This window comes from Toxorhynchites rutilus, chromosome 3 (assembly GCF_029784135.1).
Source record: "Toxorhynchites rutilus septentrionalis strain SRP chromosome 3, ASM2978413v1, whole genome shotgun sequence".
Classification (NCBI taxonomy): Eukaryota; Metazoa; Arthropoda; class Insecta; order Diptera; family Culicidae; genus Toxorhynchites; species Toxorhynchites rutilus.
In genome coordinates, this window is record NC_073746.1 from 191713277 (window position 1) to 191736020 (window position 22744).

Consider the following 22744-nt stretch of genomic DNA (forward strand, 5'->3'; position numbering starts at 1 on the left):
TTTGACTCCCGGTCCGGACGGTATCCCTTCTTGTGTACTCAAAAAATGTGCGCCAAGTCTTGCCTACCCTTTATCGGTTCTATTCGACACCTCTCTACAGCAGAGTATGTTTCCTTCGCTATGGAAGCAGTCAGTGATGTTTCCAGTACACAAGAAAGGAGACAAACGTAACATAGAAAACTACCGAGGAATCACATCACTTTGCGCCTGTTCAAAAGTTTTCGAAATCATTGTCAATGATGCTGTGTTTTCCTGTTGCAAGAACTATCTGTCAATGGATCAGCACGGTTTTTTCCCAAAAAGGTCTGTCACAACCAATTTGGTCGACTTTGTTTCCATTTGTCTGCGCAATATGGAGCAAGGTACACAGGTGGACGCAGTGTATACGGACCTCAAGGCTGCTTTCGATCGCGTCGATCACAAAATCCTTCTAGCAAGGCTGAACAAACTCGGGATTTCATCAAGACTAACGACATGGTTGAACTCGTATCTGAAAGATAGACAGATGTGTGTCAAAATCGGACCTGCACAATCTGCGACATTCTCTAATCCTTCGGGAGTGCCTCAAGGAAGCAACCTAGGTCCATTGTTGTTCTCACTATACATCAACGAAGTATCCTTGATACTTCCAACTGGGTGCCGCTTATTCTATGCTGATGATGTGAAAATTTATATGGCAATCAGGAACGCACTAGATTGCCATAGGCTTCAGGATCTGGTCAACCGCTTTGAAGAATGGTGCTTGAGGAATATGATGTCGCTCAGTATCTCGAAATGCAGCACTATTTCGTTTCACCGGAAGCTCAAGCCAATAGTGTTTAACTACTCCATTTCTGGTCAAGTTCTGTCGCGAGTGAGCCACATCCGTGACCTTGGAGTGACCCTTGATAAAGCGCTCAGTTTCCGACTGCACTTCAACGAAATTATTGCTAAAGCCAACCGGCAGTTGGGATTCGTTCATAAAATTACAAGTGAATTTCGTGATCCACACTGTCTTCGATCTCTATACTGCTCGCTAGTTCGATCTACACTGGAGTTTAGTGCAGTTGTCTGGTGCCCGTTTCAAACTAACTGGATTTGTAGGATTGAGTCTATTCAGCGGAAATTTGTGCGACATGCTCTCCGGAATCTTCCGTGGCGGGATCCACTAAACTTGCCACCGTACGAGGCTCGTTGCCAACTCTTGGGACTGGAGACGCTGGAAAGGAGACGTTTCAACGCTCAGGCTATGTTTGTCGCCAAACTTTTGACCGGAGAAATCGACTGCCCTGCACTGTTGGAGCAAATTAATATGTATGCGCCTGAACGTATTCTTCGTACCAGAAACTTTTTGTATCTTGAGGGACGCAGTGTGAACTATGCGTTGCACAATCCTGTTCGTTTTATGTCAGTCCGTTTCAATGATGTGTTCGACTTATTTGACTTTAATATCTCTTCGGACACTAAAAGCTACACTTACACTGCACTACATATGCTATGTGTGCATGAGATTGCATCATTCTTTCTTCTCCTCTTCTCCGCTCGTTTTATAGCTCGGGTCGCGATCGTCGCGAACAAGCAGTATTGGCCATTTGTATTCAAAGATCCAGCCAAAATTGTTGCTCCCGTGGTCGAGTGGTTAGCGTCACGCCTAACATGTCACTGCTGAATAATTCAATTTTAGTACTTGTTCAAATAGCTAATAATAGCGAATGTTACATGAATTCAATATATAAATTGATGCGTGCACTAAATAATGATATCAAATGTGAAAAACTCTCATATCAATCGATGTTTATTTTGTTCAGAACAGAAAAAGCGGTTTATTTTATTTGCCCAATATTTTTGATGAAGCACCCATTGTCATGAAAGGAAAGCATTTTTTCCATGTCAACATACCAACACACCACGCGTTGAGTGGTGGTGGTGTGGTGTCCGATTCGCTTCTTCTACTCTACGCACTGCCGGTGCTTGGGGTGAAAATGCAAGAGAAACTGTACACCATGTTCGAACATCATGTGAAACATTGGGATTAAACATCATATGTCCAAACATACCACGAATACAAACATGTCACATTTTCTAACATAGGTACGAAAAAATCATGTTTGTACTCAAACACAAAACTGTGAACAGCAGCGTGGACATGTTTATTCTGGACGCAGTGTTTTTTGTGAAACATGGAAGACTGCTCCCGAATTTGAAGTAAAAGTCGCTTTGTTGTTGAATTCATTCCACAGTCTACTCTCCCTTACTCAATGTTCTGTCTCTCGATTTCTTTTTCTCTATTATAGTGACTTTCAACACATTTCGGCTGGTTAGTCACTTTTACTTCCATTTTTGGAAGAATGTCGGGAGGGGGTTCCGATCGGGCAGTCGTCGGGTGCAGACGCATTTTAGTTCGCTCCGCGTTTGGTTTTTTTTTCGTCGTGCAACATGTTCAAACGTGTTTCAGTTTCATCCACCGTGTGAAAATGTGTCAAATGTCGGAGTATCTTCGGAAAGTATTTGCTCAGAAAGGCTAAAAGTGTTTTCTTCGTTTCCTTGCCAATTTGCCAATTCATCGAACCGGCTCAGACTTGTTCGCGTGTTATCTCCCTATCAGTTTTAGTGCGAAGTGTTTGTGTGTGTATATGTCGTAGTGCGTTTATCACCGCGGGAGAATCAGCAGGCGTTATGTCACATCGTGAGCTAATTGCATCTCACCATTCTTTTTGTTTTTGAATTCCCTTTTTTCCCATTATAATGGGCTCGCCCAATCATTATAGTCATATCCAGAAAACATGTTTTATATAGAGGGAAAAGTTTTTTGATTATCGCCCCACTCACACATGGCGTTGAAAACTATTCGTGTCGCTGTGTTCTTAATCGTCGCGCTCTCTGTGTTGTTAGGCGACGTTCCTCTCTTAGACGTGTATGTGTATGTAAGGTGGGTATTTGTTTTGTAGCTGACTGATGCTTCTCCAGTTTGCGAGTAGCGAGAGCGGAGTAGTACAATGAGTTGTTGGCGGGCCTGAACCGGCCGGATGCGGCGATATGAGGTACAAGTCTTTCTGATTCTCGCGTACCATGGGCTCTCTGCTCCTAATCGTCACACGCAGTTATTTGCTATGACGTTCCTCATTGACGGGTGTGTATGTGTAGAGAGGGTGTTTGTGTTGTGGAGCTAAGGGAAACTGTTCATCTCAAGTTTTCTCTTCTCTTCTCCAGCAAGGTTCTCTTTTCTCTTACACATACATTAAACGGGTTTCATTTGGTTTGCACTGGCATCCGCATCACTGCAAATATGTGTAGCCATTCACTTCTCGCAATTGCATACGATTCGTGCAGCCGCATTTTCGCTGCATATTGGGGAGTTTTATTTTGTTTCGTCCCAATGTAGTTATTCAATTCCTTTCTGTAGAATGGGGATTTTGAACGTAGTGGAGGATTTGACAACGGCTTTCTCATGCAAGCAGCGAGTATCGAGAAGACTTCTTCATCACCTGTGACATGAACCGACATGGAACGATTGAGATTGCTATGGAGTGGTGCGGAGAGGCGGTTTTTCAGATGTGCATTTTTTGACGTAGGACTACGTCTTTCATTTCTATACCGGGGTGTAAAATCAAAGTTTCTAAAACGAAAGCGTTACGCCGGAGACCGAGATTTTGAGCGTTAATAGCTCTTAAACAACTGAACGAAATGGTATGATAAACACTTCATTCGAAAGATAAAATGTCTACGCGTCATATACTTGTTACTTTTTCATCCAAAAACTTGTTTCAATAGCCTTAAAATTGCTTTCAAAACGGGCTATTGAAATCACCAATCGGTATATAAGCGAGCGCCGCTCGTAAACCCACTCAGTTATGATTGAACAGCGATTGGAGCATGTTGTCGCTGTTGTTGTGAAGCTAATTTCGTTTATCATGAAAGCGCTGATGAACGGTATCACCAAGAGCCTGTTTGTGCACCTAAGGCCAGAAGGGAATCCATCAGGAGGAGAGTGATGCCACGGTTCCGCTTGAAACATCGGAGCAGCCGCCACACACACACATACACGCGCGGAATTCTCGTTGCTATATCCATCGTTGCTGAAAAATAATCTGCCAGTTCCCCTGGGAATTGAAAAATACATTCATGCAAAAGAGTTTATTTTAATGTTTTCTATCCATATAACACTGCAACCAAATTCATTTGGTTTTGTGATTTTTCAATCAATCGCAATTAACAGGAAACCTTCTGCATATTTTTTTCCCCATCAGTGGAAAATTTTCGTATCCAATATTGGATGCATAACATGAAAAACGGAAAATGTTTCACATCGCGAAAATCAAGTCATTTTTGAGCTATTATTTGCTTTCTACTCATACAATGCTGCGACCAAATACATTTCGTTTTGGATTTTTTCAATCAAGTGCGATCAACGTAAGACCACGTCTTTCGACAATTTATTAGAGGTGCAATGAATATTTAGGAATTCCCGCTCTACGTGCACTGGCAAACAATGTTTACTCAACAATTTCTCAAACGAGAAATGGGTGTTGTGAGAAAGGATTAGCGAACGCGAAAACGACAAACGGGAGAAAGATATGTTTGGAGGTTGAAGGAAATTGGCAGAAAACTTCTTCATTCTATCATTCAAATAATGTGATTTATACCACTTCGTTTTGCCAGAAAGAGATTATTAATGCTCAAAGGAGGAATCGAGTCCTCCGAGGAAATTACCCAGCGCAAATTAGAGTCGACTATCGATTGCGGCATTCGTACACAAATAATTTTATAATGCAGTTTCACCAAAGTGATTTCTTCGGATATATTCACTACATCATGTCATGTAAATGCTCCTTTCAGTTCGGCCTGTAAAAAACTTTTTTGAACTCTAATCCATCAAATTTGGAGCCCTGAAAAGGGCCGTTGATTATATGCTAAGCTAATATAGCACGCTCTCCTCGGATACGATGGGCCAGCTGGATGTCCTTGGGCATGATGTGACGCGTTTTGCATGAATAGCACACAAATTGGTATCTTTGAATAAGCCTCCTGCAGCGTCATAACCGCGGAACTTTGGAAGCGCAAGTCGGTTTTGAAGTCCTGAGCAATTCCACGATCCAAATGCTGCAAAGGTAGATTGCGGATCAGCAATTCAGTCGATTTCTGATAGCGACGAATTGCACGCAAAGTTCCCGGTCGATAGCGATGTGGCTTCTTCACCTATCCTGCGGCTGGTGCGCTTATCCGAGCTGCTTTCGTGTGCCTTACCACCGAAAGACTAACGAGCTGTCTGCTTGGTCCCAAACAAACGAGTCGTCACGGTGCGAGAGTAGAGTAAGAAATGAACGAAAGCAAAGGAAGCGTCATTTTATAAACCATAAAAGTATAGAATCTAAACCCCACCCTTATTATATTCGTAGCTTACCCTGAGAGAGAAACGAATAACATCGAAGTAAGTATACAGTAAGCTTATATATTAAAGAGGGTGGGGTTTACATTCGATACTTTTATGTTTTATATAATGACACTTCCCTTGCTTTCGTTCATTTCTTACTCTACTCTCGCACCGTGAGGACTCGTTTCATCGGGACTAAGCAGACAGCTCGTTAGTCTTTCGGTGGTAAGGCACACGAAAGCAGCTCGGATAAGCGCACCAGCCGCAGGATAGGTGAAGAAGCCACATCGCTATCGACCGGGAACTTTGCGTGAAATTCGACGCTATCAGAAATCGACCGAATTGCTGATCCGCAAGCTACCTTTGCAGCATTTGGTTCGTGAAATTGCTCATGACTTCAAAACCGACTTGCGCTTCCAAAGTTCCGCGGTTATGACGCTGCAGGAGGCTTATTCGAAGATACAAATTTGTGTGCTATCCACGCAAAACGCGTCACATCATGCCCAAGGACATTCAGCTGACCCGTCGAATCCAAGGAGAGGGTGCTATATTAGCTTAGCACATAATCAACGGCCCTTTTCAGGGCTCCAAATTTGATGGATTAGAGTTCAGAAAAGTTTTGACGTGGGACTACGTCTAACCGGAGTATATGGGGGGTAAAATGAAAACTTAAACACAGAACATGCAGGAAAAAATGAAAGATTCCGAATGCTTATAACTCGAACATTTCTTGCTGGATCGGAAAGATGTTTGCATCAATTGATAGGGAATATTTCTACGTTTCTATCGCAATTAATAGAATGTTATTTTTCATTAGATAATCAATTGAATAATTGTAAAATGTTAAGCGTTATCTAAATGCCCTAACTGCCTCATTTTGATTGGCCCGATCTACGGTTTCCCTAACACAGCCATCAAAACCAAGTAGCCTTGGGGAAATCGGCATTGTAAATACATGAAAGTATGGTGACTTTTGTTCTCACCGAAATGAGTTCCCTAACACAGACTTCAAAACCAAGCAGCGTTGGAGAGATCGGCATTGCAAATACATGAAAGTCGGGGGTATTTTTGTTTCGACTGAAATGTGTTTCCCTAACAAAGACTTGAAATACATGGAGCTTAAGGAAATTGGCATTGCAAATACATGCAAATCGGGGGCATTTTTGTTCCGACTGAAATGTATTTCCCTAACACAGACTTCAAATCCATGGAGCGTGGAGAAATCGGCATTGCAAATACATGTAAGTCAGGGGGTATTTTTGTTCCGGCTGAATTGTGTTTTCCCAACACAGAACCAAGGTGTTTGGGGAAATTGGCATTGCAAATTCGTGCAAGTTGGGGGCCTTTTTATTCCGACTGAAATGTGTTTGCCTAACACAGACTTCTAAACCAAGATATCTGGGGAAATCGGCACAGCAAATAAATGCAAACTGCGAGTACTTTTGCACTCGCTTGCCTTTGTGCAAGTGCCTGAAGTTCATCAAATCAAGCAAATTCGCGATTCGAGAAATACGTACACTTGAGAGATGTAAACTTCAGAAGGAAACGTAAAATAAAATAATCGTTTGATAATTCTTGATGATTCATATTTTTTCCTAGGCATCATACCAAACGTAAAAAGGACTGTCATTAAATTTACTTGTAACAAAGAACATAACCTATCACAATGCATGAAATGACCTTATATGGAATTATACAATATTTTTACTCACAAAGCATATATTGATTTCAATTGAGTTCGGGAATTGTTTCATTCTATTAAAAATTCAATCAATACAAACGAATGATTGCTACACTAAGGTAGTCCCACGTCAACCTTGCGGTTATGTCATAGATATAACCCACCCATTTTTTTTTTTGCAGGCCAAACTGAAACGAGAATTTTCGTTTGGATGCCATACAGCATCGAAAAAATTCCGGAAAGATCTAATCGTTGCTGAAAAATAAGCTGCCAGTTCCCTGGGAATTGAAAAATACATTCATGCGAAAGAGTTTATTTTAATGTTTTCTAACCATATAACACAGCGACCAAATACATTTGGTTTCGTAATTTTTCAATCAAGTGTAATTAGCTGGAAAGGGGGTAAGGGGGTTCAAAATCCGGATTTTTAGCGTTACGTAATTTGTGAACGACGCCTGAGGACATCGACAAGACAACATCGTTACTGAACGAGCTGAACGGATCGAGGGATCGAGGGATTCATTACCTGGCCTGACCTGACCTGAAATGCAATCAGTTTGTTTTAACTGTGAGGGAGCGCAGAAAAGCCGATCGATCAGAAGGAGAGGAGAAGGTGACCAAGAGAGTATCAGCATCGAAATACGGTTCCTCGGGAAGACATCGAAGCAACTGCCACACACACACATACACGCGCGCAACTCTTTTCGTTTGCTGGTTATCGAGAAGAAACCTGGAAAGAAATGATCGTTGCTGAAAAATAATCTGCCAGTTCCCCTTGGAATTGAAAATTACATTCAAGCGAGTTTGTTTTAATGTTTTCTATCCATATAATACTGCGACCACATACATTTGGTTTTGTGATTTGTCAATCAAGTGCTTCTGAAGATTATTCTTCAGAACAAGGTTTTTTGTATCCAATATTGGATGCATAAAACCTTGAGCCTCCAACGTAACGCTCTCGTTTTTGAAGTCACCCAAATATTTATTTATTTATTCATTCAGGATGGATTTAGATTCAACTTCAAACAAATGATCTCTAAATCAACGAATCAACGATAGTCCTACGTCACCCTTGCGGTTATACCATAGATATAACCCACTTCCTGTTTTTTCATTTGATTAGATGGTGTCAGCGTTTTTGCTTGCTTACTTCACTTGTCCTTGGTGTTTGTGCAAGTTTTTTTTTTCTATCTTTCGAGTTCATCGCTGTTATTTTTTTTTCAATGTTTATTTTTGTTTTTTTGTTTAGGGATGTTTCAATCCATCGTTGTTTATCTGACGTATTGTGCGGATAATAGGGATCCTGATAGCGAGCCTCATTTCGCGTTGGGGACGAGATGATTTGTATGCAAGGTTAAATACACTTCGTCTCGTTTTCGCCGTGGGGTGGCGTTCGTAATCAGGCTCATGGTTTAATTATGTTAGAGATTTTTAATTTCATAATTTGAGTCAGAAGACTCTAATTTTAGTGTTCATTTGAAATAAATTAGTTAGTTGAAAGAATTTATGCATTTATATTAGATTTTGGTTTTTCAATTCCAGCCACTAAATTGAGTTTATAAACTCAGACTACAGGTTCTTCATCCGTTTAGTGCTCTTGGTTAGCTTCTCAGGTTTCCGAAACATAACTCCCTGCCATCGTTATTAGAGTTCGATACAGAATACGCGGGATGAATAACGAAATATATCGCCCGTCTTATTGGTTCCATAGGAATTCCCTCGGTTACCTTTTCAGGTACCCCAAAGAGACTCTTCGCCGTCATGATTGAATTTAGATACGTACGTACGATAAAATAACAAAATATATAGCCAGTCCAATCATACTAACAGGTTTTCCTTTTTAGAATACCTAATGATAATCTCTGCCGCGTGTTATGATTTTCAGAATTTTGGTTCGTCGAGTGGTCGATAGTTCGCCTATACCACAGTGAATCCTAATTCTTACCTCTCCCTACTAACAACTATCCCTCCCATGATAAACGCTAGGGAACCACGCTATAGAGGCGACCCTTCTGGCCTTCGGGCGGCGAATATCATACTAACATTCCTTCCCTTCCCCTGGTGACTGTAAGGACGTGGCCGGCGTCGTTATTGACCATTTAAAGCTCGAATCACGGAAAATTGCACAACGAGAATGATTTGCTAGTCCCAAGCATCATTCTGTGTGTTCTTTGCGCAATTTGGTTGGTTCAGGTCAATCACGGAGAGCAACTACGAATTGTACAGTCTACCCAAGCTCAAGCTCAAGCTCAAGCTCATTTTTGGAAGAATGTCGGGAGTGTGAATTGAACTCGTGATCTCTGCGTGAAAAGTATGGATGTTACCACTACGCCAGATCGCCTCCCTGTATCTCGATATTTTCCCTAACTCGATGAATTTCATGGCACCTTTGATTGATTGTACAAGCATTCTGCTCTCCATAACTCGATACCTTCTTAACTTGATGGTCCCTTGGATATCGAGTTAGAGAGAGTTGACTGTATATGCTTGTGGACGTACTGCTTGGAAAAGTTTGGAAAAAGTAAGTGGATGATCTCGAGAAAAAAGTTTCTGTTGATTACTGAGAACAAAAGTAAACAAATGACACTGGGACAAAAGCCTTCTTTTGACGATATTTTCGGCCAATTTCATGGAAATAATATCTCTCAAAAACCCACGTACGCTACCATACTGAAATGTCTTCACATATTTCATAATATCTTCAAAATGTCTTCACAGTAAGTCAAATGTCTTCAAAATGAAGACATGTCTTCAAACCTGGCATCTCTGATAGTTATGCACTCATATTTCATTATGCTGGTTTCTCCATTTACTTTGGATTTTTACCATTATTTTTGTTACAGCCATTATTAAAGCGTTCCATCTTTGCCGTAATCTCGCAAAATGACGTAGGCACCGAAGTGGATGTTTATCATAGATCAATAAAGAATACTTCCAAAAGAAAATCCAGTTTTACAGAAAAGCGAAAATTCGGGAAGTATGTAGGTAAACAGAGAAAGGAGCTGGGACTGCCTACCGTGTTGTCACATAATAATGGGGAGTCATCAAACAGAATGCATATGTGCGCTGTTTAGAGAACAATTCAGCAGTGTTTCATTTTTCACCTGAAGTAGAACTGCATCCAACTTTAGTGATTTCTCACCAGTGAGAAATTCACAAGCGTTTACATATGCTGAATTTATTCAAGTTATATATACTTCGAATAAGTGTATCATATATATTCTCGCCCGATTACACCTATTTTCACGTGAATAAATCCATCTATAGCTATAGATCTCCCTAATGTAAACCCGCCATAAGATATGAATATATTCATTATAGAAGTTCACGCTAGTGTAAACGGTTGATGCGATTTCTATAAATCTCATCATATTTCTTCACATGAATGTATCACGCGCTGAAAAGAGTGTTCGAGCGGAAGAGCATTGCTAGTCGAATGCATATCAAACGGAAAATGCTAAGTATGCGATTCGAGGGATGGCAACTTCAGGAACACTTTTTGTGGTTCGACAAATTGGTGCGGGAATATCGCGGTACAGGTGCGGAAATGGATAACCTTGATGTAGTATGCCATTTGTTACTGACATTTGGACCGAATTTTGCTACTGTGGTAACTGCTCTCGAGACGATTCCAGAGGACAATTTAACGATGGAGTTCGTCAAGTGTCGACTGCTGGATGAAGAGACTAAGCAGAAAGGAGCAAATATTGATTTGTTTAAGGCGAAAAGTGATACTGCAGCTTTCTCCGAAATGAAATCTGGAGTGAAGCAACCGAAGAAATTAAGGTGCTTTTGTTGCAAGAAGGAAGGTCATAAAATGGTCAACTGCCCAGTGAAGAAGAAAAAGAATTCTGGTCAGTGTGGGCAGCAGAAAACAAATGCAAATGTTGCGGAAAATTCCAGTAGCAGTGTTATCAGTTTTATTAGTAATAGTGGTAGAATAGAACCGAAAAAAAAGAAGTCTCGCGTAACTTTTGAAAAGGTCCAATGTAACATTTTCGCCAACTCGAAAAAAACGTAGTTGAAGACCCGAACATTATTTCGCGAATTGTCTTAAAAGCTATCAATCTATATCACTGTTTTCACCACTAGCTGTCAAGAATAACTTCGTAAAACCAATCGTAACTATTGTTCCGTGATTTGAGATTAAGGTTGAAGCCTCGGAGCGAAAAATGTTACATTGGACGTTTTGACTGCCCGCGTTTGCACATTGGACATATTACGTTGCACTATAAAAATTTGAAACTAACTAATAAACAACAATCCAAATATTAGCATTTCGTTCTAAAGACTGATTATTATTGTTATCACTCGTTGAATTGCACTGAAATCGATAACAACACCCGTAAGAAACAAATTCCAAAACGACCGAAGTACGACTGCGAGTTGTTTTGACTGCTTTGTTACTTCGGACGTTTCGGCCGTCGGAGGAAAGTGGCGTCCGAAGTAACAGCCGGGTGCTTAAAATTCGATTCTGTACATTGGATATTTTTTGTATCGGCGACAAAAAGATCAAGAAGATAGATACTTGAACGATTGTTTTTGTAATACATTCAACGATTAGAAACTAATAGCGTGCATCCATTAACTCGATTTGTTTACATTTGTTACATAGGACCTTTTCAAAAGTTACGCGAGAAGTGGTTTATTGATTCAGGTGCATCAGACCCAGCCGGGTGACGTCTTTAGAGAACCCCCCATTGAACTGACAGGAGCCAACATATTGGGTATCCCACTGACATTTTCCCTTTGTTTTCATATGAATTGGGTATCCCACTGACAGTTCTGCTTGAGATTTTGCTAACGATCCTAGCATCAATCATAGCACCCGGCTGATCAGACCATTTAGTGTGCGATCGAGAGCTATTTTCCGAACTCCGTTCGTTAAAGAATCCGATTGAAATCGCTGTGGCTAAAGATGGCGAATCGATTGTCGCAAAAGAGTTCGGTACAGTGAAGGTGTTATCGGTAGTTAACGAGAAGTCGCTTGATTGCACTGTGAATGTGCCACAGCTACGTTGCAATTTTTTTCGGTTCTGAAAGTGGAAAAAGCTGGCATGCGTGTAGTGTTCGAAGATGATAAAGCGAAAATCCGACAATAAACAACATCAACAAATCCGAACTAGTGCTTGTGGTACACGTCGAGATAAGCTCTATGAAATGGATTTTCACTTTTACTCGTTGGAGAATAGGGCATGTGAAACGTTGTTGTTTTCGTGCGGTCGTATACGGAAGAATTTTGAGTTGTAGCACCGTCGGTTTGGCCACATTAGTGAGAAAAACCTGAGAGTTCTTACGCAGAACGAATCGGTGATAGGTTTAAAGATAAATCCGGACAAGAACAGTGAAGTGATCGTGTGTGGACCCTGTGTCGAAGAAAAACAAACGAGACAACCGTTTTCGTCGCGGAATGAAAACGTTCGTCGCGTGTACTCGAGCTGGTGCATTCGGATGTATGTGGCCCTGTAACACCGGTAGGGCTGTGCGGATCGAAATATTTTCTAACCTTTATCGATGATTGGAGTAATTTTTGCGTTGTGTACTTAATGGAGTCAAAGGATGAAGTGTTGGAATGTTTCATGGCGTACGAGGCAATGGTGGCGGCCAAGTTCGGAAGGCGGATTTCCCGCTTGAGAAGTGACAACGGTGGCGAATACAGTGGAAAACGTTTTAGGCGATACTGCAGGTCAAATGGGATCCAACAAGAATTCACTGTGCCGTATACTCCGGAACAAAATGGCGTGAGCGAACGAATGAATCGTACTCTTATAGAGAAAGCGAGAGCGATGCTTCAGGATTTGGGGATAAGTAAGACATTCTGGGGTCAGGCGGTCCAGACGCGTATTTGGTCAACAGAAGTCCGACCAGTGCGTTAGATTCGAACAATACTCCGTTCGAATTATGGGAGTCGCGAAAGCCGGATATTTTAAAAATTCGAGTTTTTGGGTGCCGAGTGTTTACTCACATTCCGAAGGAACTGCGAAAGAAATTGGATCCGAAGTCGTGGCAATGTTTATTTGTTGGTTACTCTCCGAATGGCTATAGGATATGGGATCCGAAGAGAGAAGAAATAGTCGTTGCTCGTGACGTGGTGTTTGTGGAAACTGGAACACCATCGAATGCTGTTGATAGGGCAAACTATGAGGACAATTTGCTGTCTATACCTCGAAATACTGATGAATCGGATGACCAGTATGCGGATGAGGATAGTTCTGATGAAGAATACGGAAGCTTTTTGTAAGATTCGACTGTGGAAGAATGTAGAATGTAGAAGCAGATCTGGATCAGGAGGCAGAAGCGGAACCTGTAGTTGGTAATGCAGATCGACCAGTTCGTGACTGGAAACCCCGGAATGGCATAAAGATTTCGAGGTCGAATACGCTGGGTTCGCATTGAGTGCTATGAATTTTATTGATAACATTCCGACCACGATTGATGAGCTGCGGAAGCGCGATGACTGGGACTCGTTGAGACGTACCAACACCTGGACATTGACGTGCCTTCCTGATGGCCGAACTGCGATTACCTGTAAATGGGTCTTTCGAGTTAAGCATGGAAGTGGCGGAGCAGGTGACCGGTACAAAGCTAGACTCGTGGCAAGATGTAGCGCCCTTATTTAATTTCTAAGTCCCGCTTATGTCGAACCGGCCCCACTTTAGTTTTTGTTTATTCGCCAAATTTCCAGGGGGCAAGTTCAACATAGCGGTTTGATTGTACAAAAGGGGTTCGCGCAGAGTCAGCACCACGGAAACGTGTGCGTACGATTCTAGCGCGACCCGAAAAATTAAGTTAGTAAATAAGAAATTGTGATTGTTCAACATAGTGGTTTGATTGTACAACAGGGGTTCGCGCAGAGTCAGCACCACGGAAACGTGTGCGTACGATTCTAGCGCAACCCGAAAAATTTAGTTAGTAAATAAGAAATTGTAATTGTAAACACAAGATGAAATAAAAAGTACTGAGCCAGTCGGGCCAGGGGGGAGTATGCTTAGTATGCTGGATAAAATTATACCGCGTTGTATTCTTTACTGACTGGTGGTAAAACCAGTGCTACAAAGGGGCTTTACGCAGAAAACAGGGTTCGACTACAACGAGACGTACTCTCCAGTAGCGAAGCTGGATACCCTTCGAGTTGTTTTGGCATTGGCGAATAGGGAACGCATGCATTTACACCAAATGGATGTGAAGACTGCGTTTTTGAACGGTAAAATAGACGAGGAAATATTTATGACTCAACCAGATGGGTTTGAGCAGGGGAAAGACTCTGTTTGTCGTTTGAACCTTTCCCTTTATGGTTTAAAGCAAGCGTCCAGAGCGTGGAATGAACGATTTCACTTATTCATCGTGAAGCAAGGTTTCGTGCGCAGCGAGAACGATCAGTGTTTGTATACACGAGGCGAAGGAAAGAACAGAGTCATCGTAGTACTCTACGTAGATGACATCTTATTGGCCAGTTCATCTCTGAAGGAGTTGGAAGCCGTAAAGAAAAGTTTTTCGAAGGAATTCGAAATGACGGATGTAGGTGAAGTAAAACAGTTTTTGGGAATAACTGTGGAACGAGTTATCCCGAACGGAATCATGCGGATTCATCAAGATTATTTTGATAATTTGCTGAAAAATTTTGAAATGGCTAATTGCAAGACGATATCGACGCATATAGAGAATCGCTTGAAGCTGATGCGAGGAGTTGAGGAGCTGAGAACATCAAAACCGTACCGTGAGCTTGTTGGTTGTTTGATGTACGCTTCGTTAACGACGGGACCGGATCTTTCGGCAGGAGTGAACTATTTCAGTCAGTTCCAGTCCTGTCCGAACGTGATTCATTTGGTGCACCTCAAGCGAATGCTTCGTTACGTCAAGGAGACCCTGGATTTTGGATTGATTTTTCGGGTTGAAGGGTCGCCAATTTTGGAAGCATACTCGGATGCTGATTGGGCCAACGATTTGGTTGATCGTCGTTCCGTAATTGGTTGCATATTCAAGTTATACGGTTGCACTGTTAGCTGGATAACAAGAAAGCAAAAGACCGTTTCATTATCGTCAACGGAAGCTGAGTTGTCAGCTTTGTGCACAGCAGCTTGTCACACGATGTGGATGATACGTTTGCTTCGGGATCTTGGCTTGAGGATCGAGGATCCTATAACGGTACATGAAGACAATCAGTCAACTATCCGAATTGCAGAAGATTGTCATGACCACGGCAGAATGAAGCATGTCGATACGAAGTACCACTTTCTGAAGGAATTGATACAGCAGGGCGTGCTTAAGATCAAATTTGTCGGAACATCGGAGCAATAGGCTGATATAATGACACAGGGACTTCCGTCGTCCCCTTTCAAGCATTTACGTTCGTTGCTGGGATGCTGTGATTGAGCAGGGATGTTGAGATGGCAATCACTGCATCTTTGTTGCCCCACCTTTATTATAGACACATGGTGCCTTTGGCTGATCTCCATTTTATGTCACTTCAAAAACTAACACGTGAGTAAGTCACACTTTTATCGCTTTATCGCTATCTGAAACCCACTTACCCTGCTATATCTGCCAATAAATAATTATGCGCCGAGTAATCAAAAAATGTCCCGTGTGTTGAACTGCCACGAACCGAATTGAAACTTGAGATTTGTTTCACTCGTACAAAAATAACAAAATTGATGTCAGAAAAACTGGAAGTGGGTTATATCTATGGTATAACCGCAAGGGTGACGTAGGACTCTCGTTGATATAGAGATCATTTGTATGAAGTTGAATCTGAATTCATTCTGAATGAATGAATATTTGGAGAACTTCGAAAACGAGAGCGTTACGTTGGAGGCACAAGGTTTTATGCATCCAATATTGGATACGGAAATATCCTACTGATGGGGAAGAATAATCTTCAGAAGCTATCCTGTTGATTGCGATTGATTGAAAAACCACAAAACCAAATGTATTTGGTCACAGTGTTACATGGATAGAAAACATTCAATTAAACTCTTTCACATGAATATATTTTGAAAATTCCCAGAGGAACTGGCAGATTATTTTCAGTAACGATTAGTTATTTCCACATTTTCCTCGATACTGGAAGCCCACCAGTGGTTAATGCCAACTCGATAACCACCTGTTAATAGCACTTGATTGAAACATATTTGGTCACAGTGTTACATGGATAGAACACATTCAATTAAACTCTTTCACATGAATATATTTTGAAAATTCCCAGAGGAACTGGCAGATTATTTTCAGTAACGATTAGTTATTTCCACATTTTCCTCGATACTGGAAGCCCACCAGTGGTTAATACCAACTCGATAACCACCTGTTAATAGCACTTGATTGAAACATATTTGGTCACAGTGTTACATGGATAGAAAACATTCAATTAAACTCTTTCACATGAATATATTTTGAAAATTCCCAAAGGAACTGGCAGATTTTTTTCCAGCAATGATTAGATCTTTCCGGAACTTTCTCGATGCTGAATGGCATCCTAACGGAAAGAGTTCTGCGCGTGTATGTGTCGATCCTTCGCCGTCCACCTCCTCCAGCACGTTAGGCAACGATGTTGTCTTGTCGATGTCCTCACGAAAAATGAATGTGTCTCACCACCAGAATATCGCTTAAGTATGCTTTTTGTGTGTGATTGAATCGAGAGAAGGTGTGGTTTACGATGGCAATTTGGAAGGCAAACTAGAGGGGAATGAACTCTCTGAGCTCGGAACTTTCGGCGACTGAGCAATAATCGATTGCGGGCGCATACAATATTGGATACGGAAATATCCTACTGATGGGGAAGAATAATCTTCTGAAGCTATCCTGTTAATTGCGATTGATTGAAAAACCACAAAACCAAGTGTATTTGGTCACAGTGTTACATGGATAGAAAACATTCAATTAAACTCTTTCACATGAATATATTTTGAAAATTCCTAAAGGAACTGGCAGATTATTTTCAGTAACGATTAGATATTTCCACATTTTCCTCGATACTGGAAGCCCACCAGTGGTTAATGCCAACTCGATAACCACCTGTTAATAGCACTTGATTGAAACATATTTGGTCACAGTGTAACATGGATAGAAAACATTCAATTAAACTCTTTCACATGAATATATTTTAAAAATTCCCAGAGGAACTGGCAGATTATTTTCAGTAACGATTAGTTATTTCCACATTTTCCTCGATACTGGAAGCCCACCAGTGGTTAATACCAACTCGATAACCACCTGTTAATAGCACTTGATTGAAACATATTTGGTCACAGTGTTACATGGATAGAAAACATTCAATTAAACTCTTTCACATGAATATATTTTGAAAATTCCCAAAGGAACTGGCAGATTATTTTCAGTAACGATTAGATATTTCCACATTTTCCTCGATACTGGAAGCCCACCAGTGGTTAATGCCAACTCGATAACCACCTGTTAATAGCACTTGATTGAAACATATTTGGTCACAGTGTAACATGGATAGAAAACATTCAATTAAACTCTTTCACATGAATATATTTTGAAAATTCCCAAAGGAACTGGCAGATTATTTTCAGTAACGATTAGATATTTCCACATTTTCCTCGATACTGGAAGCCCACCAGTGGTTAATGCCAACTCGATAACCACCTGTTAATAGCACTTGATTGAAACATATTTGGTCACAGTATAACATGGATAGAAAACATTCAATTAAACTCTTTCACATGAATATATTTTGAAAATTCCCAGAGGAACTGGCAGATTATTTTCAGTAACGATTAGTTATTTCCACATTTTCCTCGATACTGGAAGCCCACCAGTGGTTAATACCAACTCGATAACCACCTGTTAATAGCACTTGATTGAAACATATTTGGTCACAGTGTTACATGGATAGAAAACATTCAATGAAACTCTTTCACATGAATATATTTTGAAAATTCCCAAAGGAACTGGCAGATTATTTTCCAGCAATGATTAGATCTTTCCGGAACTTTCTCGATGCTGAATGGCATCCTAACGAAAAGAGTTCTGCGCATGTATGTGTCGATCCTTCGCCGTCCACCTCCTCCAGCACGTTAGGCAACGATGTTGTCTTGTCGATGTCCTCACGAAAAATGAATGTGTCTCACCACCAGAATATCGCTTAAGTATGCTTTTTGTGCGTGATTGAATCGAGAGAAGGCGTGGTTTACGATGGCAATTTGGAACGCAAACTAGAGGGGAATGAACTCTCTGAGCTCGGAACTTTCGGCGACTGAGCAATAATCGATTGCGGGCGCATACAATATTGGATACGGAAATATCCTACTGATGGGGAAGAATAATCTTCTGAAGCTATCCTGTTAATTGCGATTGATTGAAAAACCACAAAACCAAATGTATTTGGTCACAGTGTTACATGGATAGAAAACATTCAATTAAACTCTTTCACATGAATATATTTTGAAAATTCCCAAAGGAACTGGCAGATTATTTTCAGTAACGATTAGATATTTCCACATTTTCCTCGATACTGGAAGCCCACCAGTGGTTAATGCCAACTCGATAACCACCTGTTAATAGCACTTGGTTGAAACATATTTGGTCACAGTTTAACATGGATAGAAAACATTCAATTAAACTCTTTCACATGAATATATTTTGAAAATTCCCAAAGGAACTGGCAGATTATTTTCCAGCAATGATTAGATCTTTCCGGAACTTTCTCGATGCTGAATGGCATCCTAACGGAAAGAGTTCTGCGCGTGTATGTGTCGATCCTTCGCCGTCCACCTCCTCCAGCACTTTAGGCAACGATGTTGTCTTGTCGATGTCCTCACGAAAAATGAATGTGTCTCACCACCAGAATATCGCTTAAGTATGCTTTTTGTGTTTGATTGAACCGAGAGAAGGTGTGGTTTACGATGGCAATTTGGAAGGCAAACTAGAGGGGAATGAACTCTCTGAGCTCGGAACTTTCGGCGACTGAGCAATAATCGATTGCGGGCGCATACAATATTGGATACGGAAATATCCTACTGATGGGGAAGAATAATCTTCTGAAGCTATCCTGTTAATTGCGATTGATTGAAAAACCACAAAACCAAATGTATTTGGTCACAGTGTTACATGGATAGAAAACATTCAATTAAACTCTTTCACATGAATATATTTTGAAAATTCCCAAAGGAACTGGCAGATTATTTTCAGTAACGATTAGTTATTTCCACATTTTCCTCGATACTGGAAGCCCACCAGTGGTTAATACCAACTCGATAACCACCTGTTAATAGCACTTGATTGAAACATATTTGGTCACAGTGTTACATGGATAGAAAACATTCAATTAAACTCTTTCACATGAATATATTTTGAAAATTCCCAAAGGAACTGGCAGATTATTTTCCAGCAATGATTAGATCTTTCCACATTTTCCTCGATACTGGAAGCCCACCAGTGGTTAATGCCAACTCGATAACCACCTGTTAATAGCCGCGCGTGTATGTGTGTGTAGCGATGTCTTCCCAGGGAACCGTTTGTGGCATCACTCTCCTCCTGATAGATTCCCTTCTGGCCTAGGGTGCACAAACAGGCTCTTGGTGACACCGTTCATCCGCGCTTTCATGATAAATAAAGAGCTTCACCGCAACAGCGACAACATGCTCCAATCGCTGTTCAATTAGAACTGAGTGGATTTCCGAGCGCCGCTCGCTTATATACCGATTGGTGATTTCAATAGCCTGTTTTGAAAGCAATTTTAAGACTATTGAAACAAGTTTTTGGATCAAAAAGTAACAAGTATATAACGCGTAGACATTTTATCTTTCGAATGAAGTGTTTATCATACCATTTCGTTCAGTTGTTTAGGAGCTATTAACGCTCAAAATCTCGGTCTCCGGCGTAACGCTTTCGTTTTCGAAACTTTGATTTTACACCCCGGTATAGAAAAGAAAGACGTAGTCCTACGTCAAAAAAATTATAGGAGGTTGTGTCCAAGATACGACCGCATTGTTGACGTAGAACTACACTGTTATTTTATGGCTTGAAACTACTAGGAATATAAACACTTCTCATCATTTTGCGCTATTCTCAAAAGAAACGCTTCTGTTAATATTACTGCATTACTTGCATTACTTTCTCATGCTCGAGAGAAGCGCAGCTGTCACCCTTAGTGGAGGAAGTTTTGTTACTGGCAAGCGAAGCCTAATCACATACAAAATTCCAAAACGACATTCACTTTCTTGGTGACTAAACAAGCGAAATAAACTCTTTTTGTTAATAACAACCTCGAAAACAGTAGAAATGCTTCATTATGATCAATATTAGCGCAAATGCAATACTAGTTGAAGGCAGTTTTGCGACTGGCACGCGAACCCAAATAACTTATAATATTCCAGTAAGACATTCAAGATGCTTGGTATTCCCCAGATAATTCTTTGGCTCACAACCTTAACGCTTAACGCTTGACGTGCCGAAATCACCTACTCCGCTGTTATTCGATGCGGTGTGACACTTGCGAAGGCTCGGTTCAATGCGAGCGTTTTTCACTGCACCAACATCGCGTGCATCATTAGAAGACGCTTGCCTCGAAATTTTATTGCCCCTGGCAATGCGTTCGTTTTTTGCAGGGCTCGAGCCTGCCTTCCTCTTCTTCTTGCTCATCACACTACGCGAAGCGTCCAATTTATGACGCGGAAAGAAAAACACACGATACGAATAACGCGAAAAACGAACAGAAAAACCAAACGACGATATCCAAGTTGGATTACCACTGGTGGGGTCCAATCTTAGATCGAAGCGCAACGAAAGCAAAGTGAACTGGATTGCTCAACAGTCCGATGCCAAATGAAAGTTTGCCTCAGCGAGATCCACTGTTTATACTCTAGGCAAGTGTTCGCCTTCATTCTTCAACTTTTCCTTTGTTCACGGGGACTTTAAATCCTACGATTTCCCCTCCGTTGGTCGTCGATAAGTTGCTCGTTATTGACCGCTCTGTTCGGGAAAGCACACAAATGAACAGAACAAATGTATGGGAAAATGGAAACGCTTAAAGTTTTCATGAAATTTAACCATTTACAAACCAGGGGATTCTAATGTATAATATATTAAACAAATCTTACGGTATTTCCGATTCGTTTAGTATGTAAATCGCCAAAATCCGTTCGCGGCAAAAATAGTTATTAACGTTAACTTTATTTCATAAAAACGTGACCTGTTTTCTGATTTGGCACCCTTAATGAAAGACGTAGTTCTACGTCAAAAAATGTAGACTCGGTAACAACATAAGTTGGACAAAAATGTAATTTGAAAAGTGTTCGATTTTCGACAAGGGTGATGCACTTTTGGAACTTGACGACAAAGCGCAAGTGTGCTTTAATGAAATATGAAGAATGGTTTGGCGAGGTATTCTCCAAGCTTCAGTGTGTATTCTCTACGCAAACTGGAACATCGACTCTTCAATTTCGTTTTCGTTCTACTGTCGTTTCCTATGAATTTGGAGGCAGACAATTTAATTTGAATGTGCTTTATGTCGCTTCCAGTTTCACATGCAAAAGGACGATCTCTACTTTCAATTGAAAATTTCATTCGATTTCATTTCTCTAAATTAGATTTTTCCACAGCGTCTTTCAATAAAAATTGTATTAAAAGGGGCATATGAGTCTTAAAACCAGCGCCGATAACTGATTATGCCTGCTATCATACTGTATATTCTTTCACATCGTCATTTTCATTAGTTTCATTGATTACGGTTTGAGCTCCAACGAAATTTTCATTTGGAGTAAGACTCTTTCATTCGATATAAAAACCATTCATTTTCATTTGACGATTTGATAATATTCCTTCGGTGTAAAGAATGGAAGAAATAGACGTGGTGCGAAACGAGACTGTGTGAAGGTGGAGTGATATTCTCTTTATTGAGCGTGAAGAGAGAGTAGCACTATTTTCGATCTGCATGAGTTTACAGCAAACTGAAAAGGCGATAGGCTAATTATTTAGTAACGATGTGTCAATTGAAGTGTAATTGTATGGTCCTGTTCAAGTTATTTTGCTCCGGGAATTGTATAAATGACGCAATATACCTGCAACAGCAGCTGGACATTTGTAGTATGTAGCTGAGTAGTGTGACAGCAATAGAATGGTTTTAAATCCAGAAAAATGTTCAACCATATCGTTCTCGAGGAATTGATATTTTACAATTACACAGTTGTTCATCTCAAGATAAATAAAATGTTATTCGTTGTGGTAGATAGCGGTAGTGGGGACAAATTGGTCATGGGGGGCAAAGTGATCACCTGTTTGTTTGGTAGTATAACTTTGACTATAGATGTCGTATTGATAGTCACCTTATGTTTGAAGAATGTAATGACTTTTGAGTAACCCTGTACTTCAGTAGAGCTGTCGCGTGACGAAATATAAATAAAAACAGAAATTACTCTCTTGATAGCCATTCGGCCGCAGTTCTGTGCGAATGGTATCTAAGGAATGTCTCGTGAAATTAAGTTTATTCAATGTGATATGTTGGACAAATCATCGGTTTGGACGACTATTCACAAATTCTAGGAGAGGTGAACATATATTTTGTTCAATCTCAGCGATTAGTTAGCTTAGAAATTACTTTGAAGTTTGGGGGCAAAGTGGTCATAGGTGAATAATGGCCTACAATGTTCTGTTTACTGAAGCTCATATACCTCATCACATTCTGCTCTTAAAGAGGTTCCTTTTGTGGCTTCCACTCTTGAAAATTATGCCACTCCATCTAAACCAAGCCTCAT

The 22744-nt window shown here is 40.7% G+C and overlaps 1 protein-coding gene across 4 annotated transcripts in view; it reads left to right on the top strand.

Moving 5' to 3' along the window:
• LOC129779753 (transcription factor HNF-4 homolog) overlaps nt 1-22744 on the top strand; it is a 78882-nt gene that overhangs the window by 11315 nt on the left and 44823 nt on the right. The window contains exon 1 of one of the 4 annotated variants that reach the window (XM_055787413.1): nt 15449-15512. The exons of the other annotated variants lie outside the window; for them this stretch is intronic. Within the exon in view, the coding sequence (XP_055643388.1) occupies nt 15464-15512 (49 nt within the window). The 5' untranslated portion in view covers nt 15449-15463. Of the gene's footprint in view, nt 1-15448; nt 15513-22744 lie in introns of those variants that run through there. 4 annotated transcript variants of the gene reach the window in all.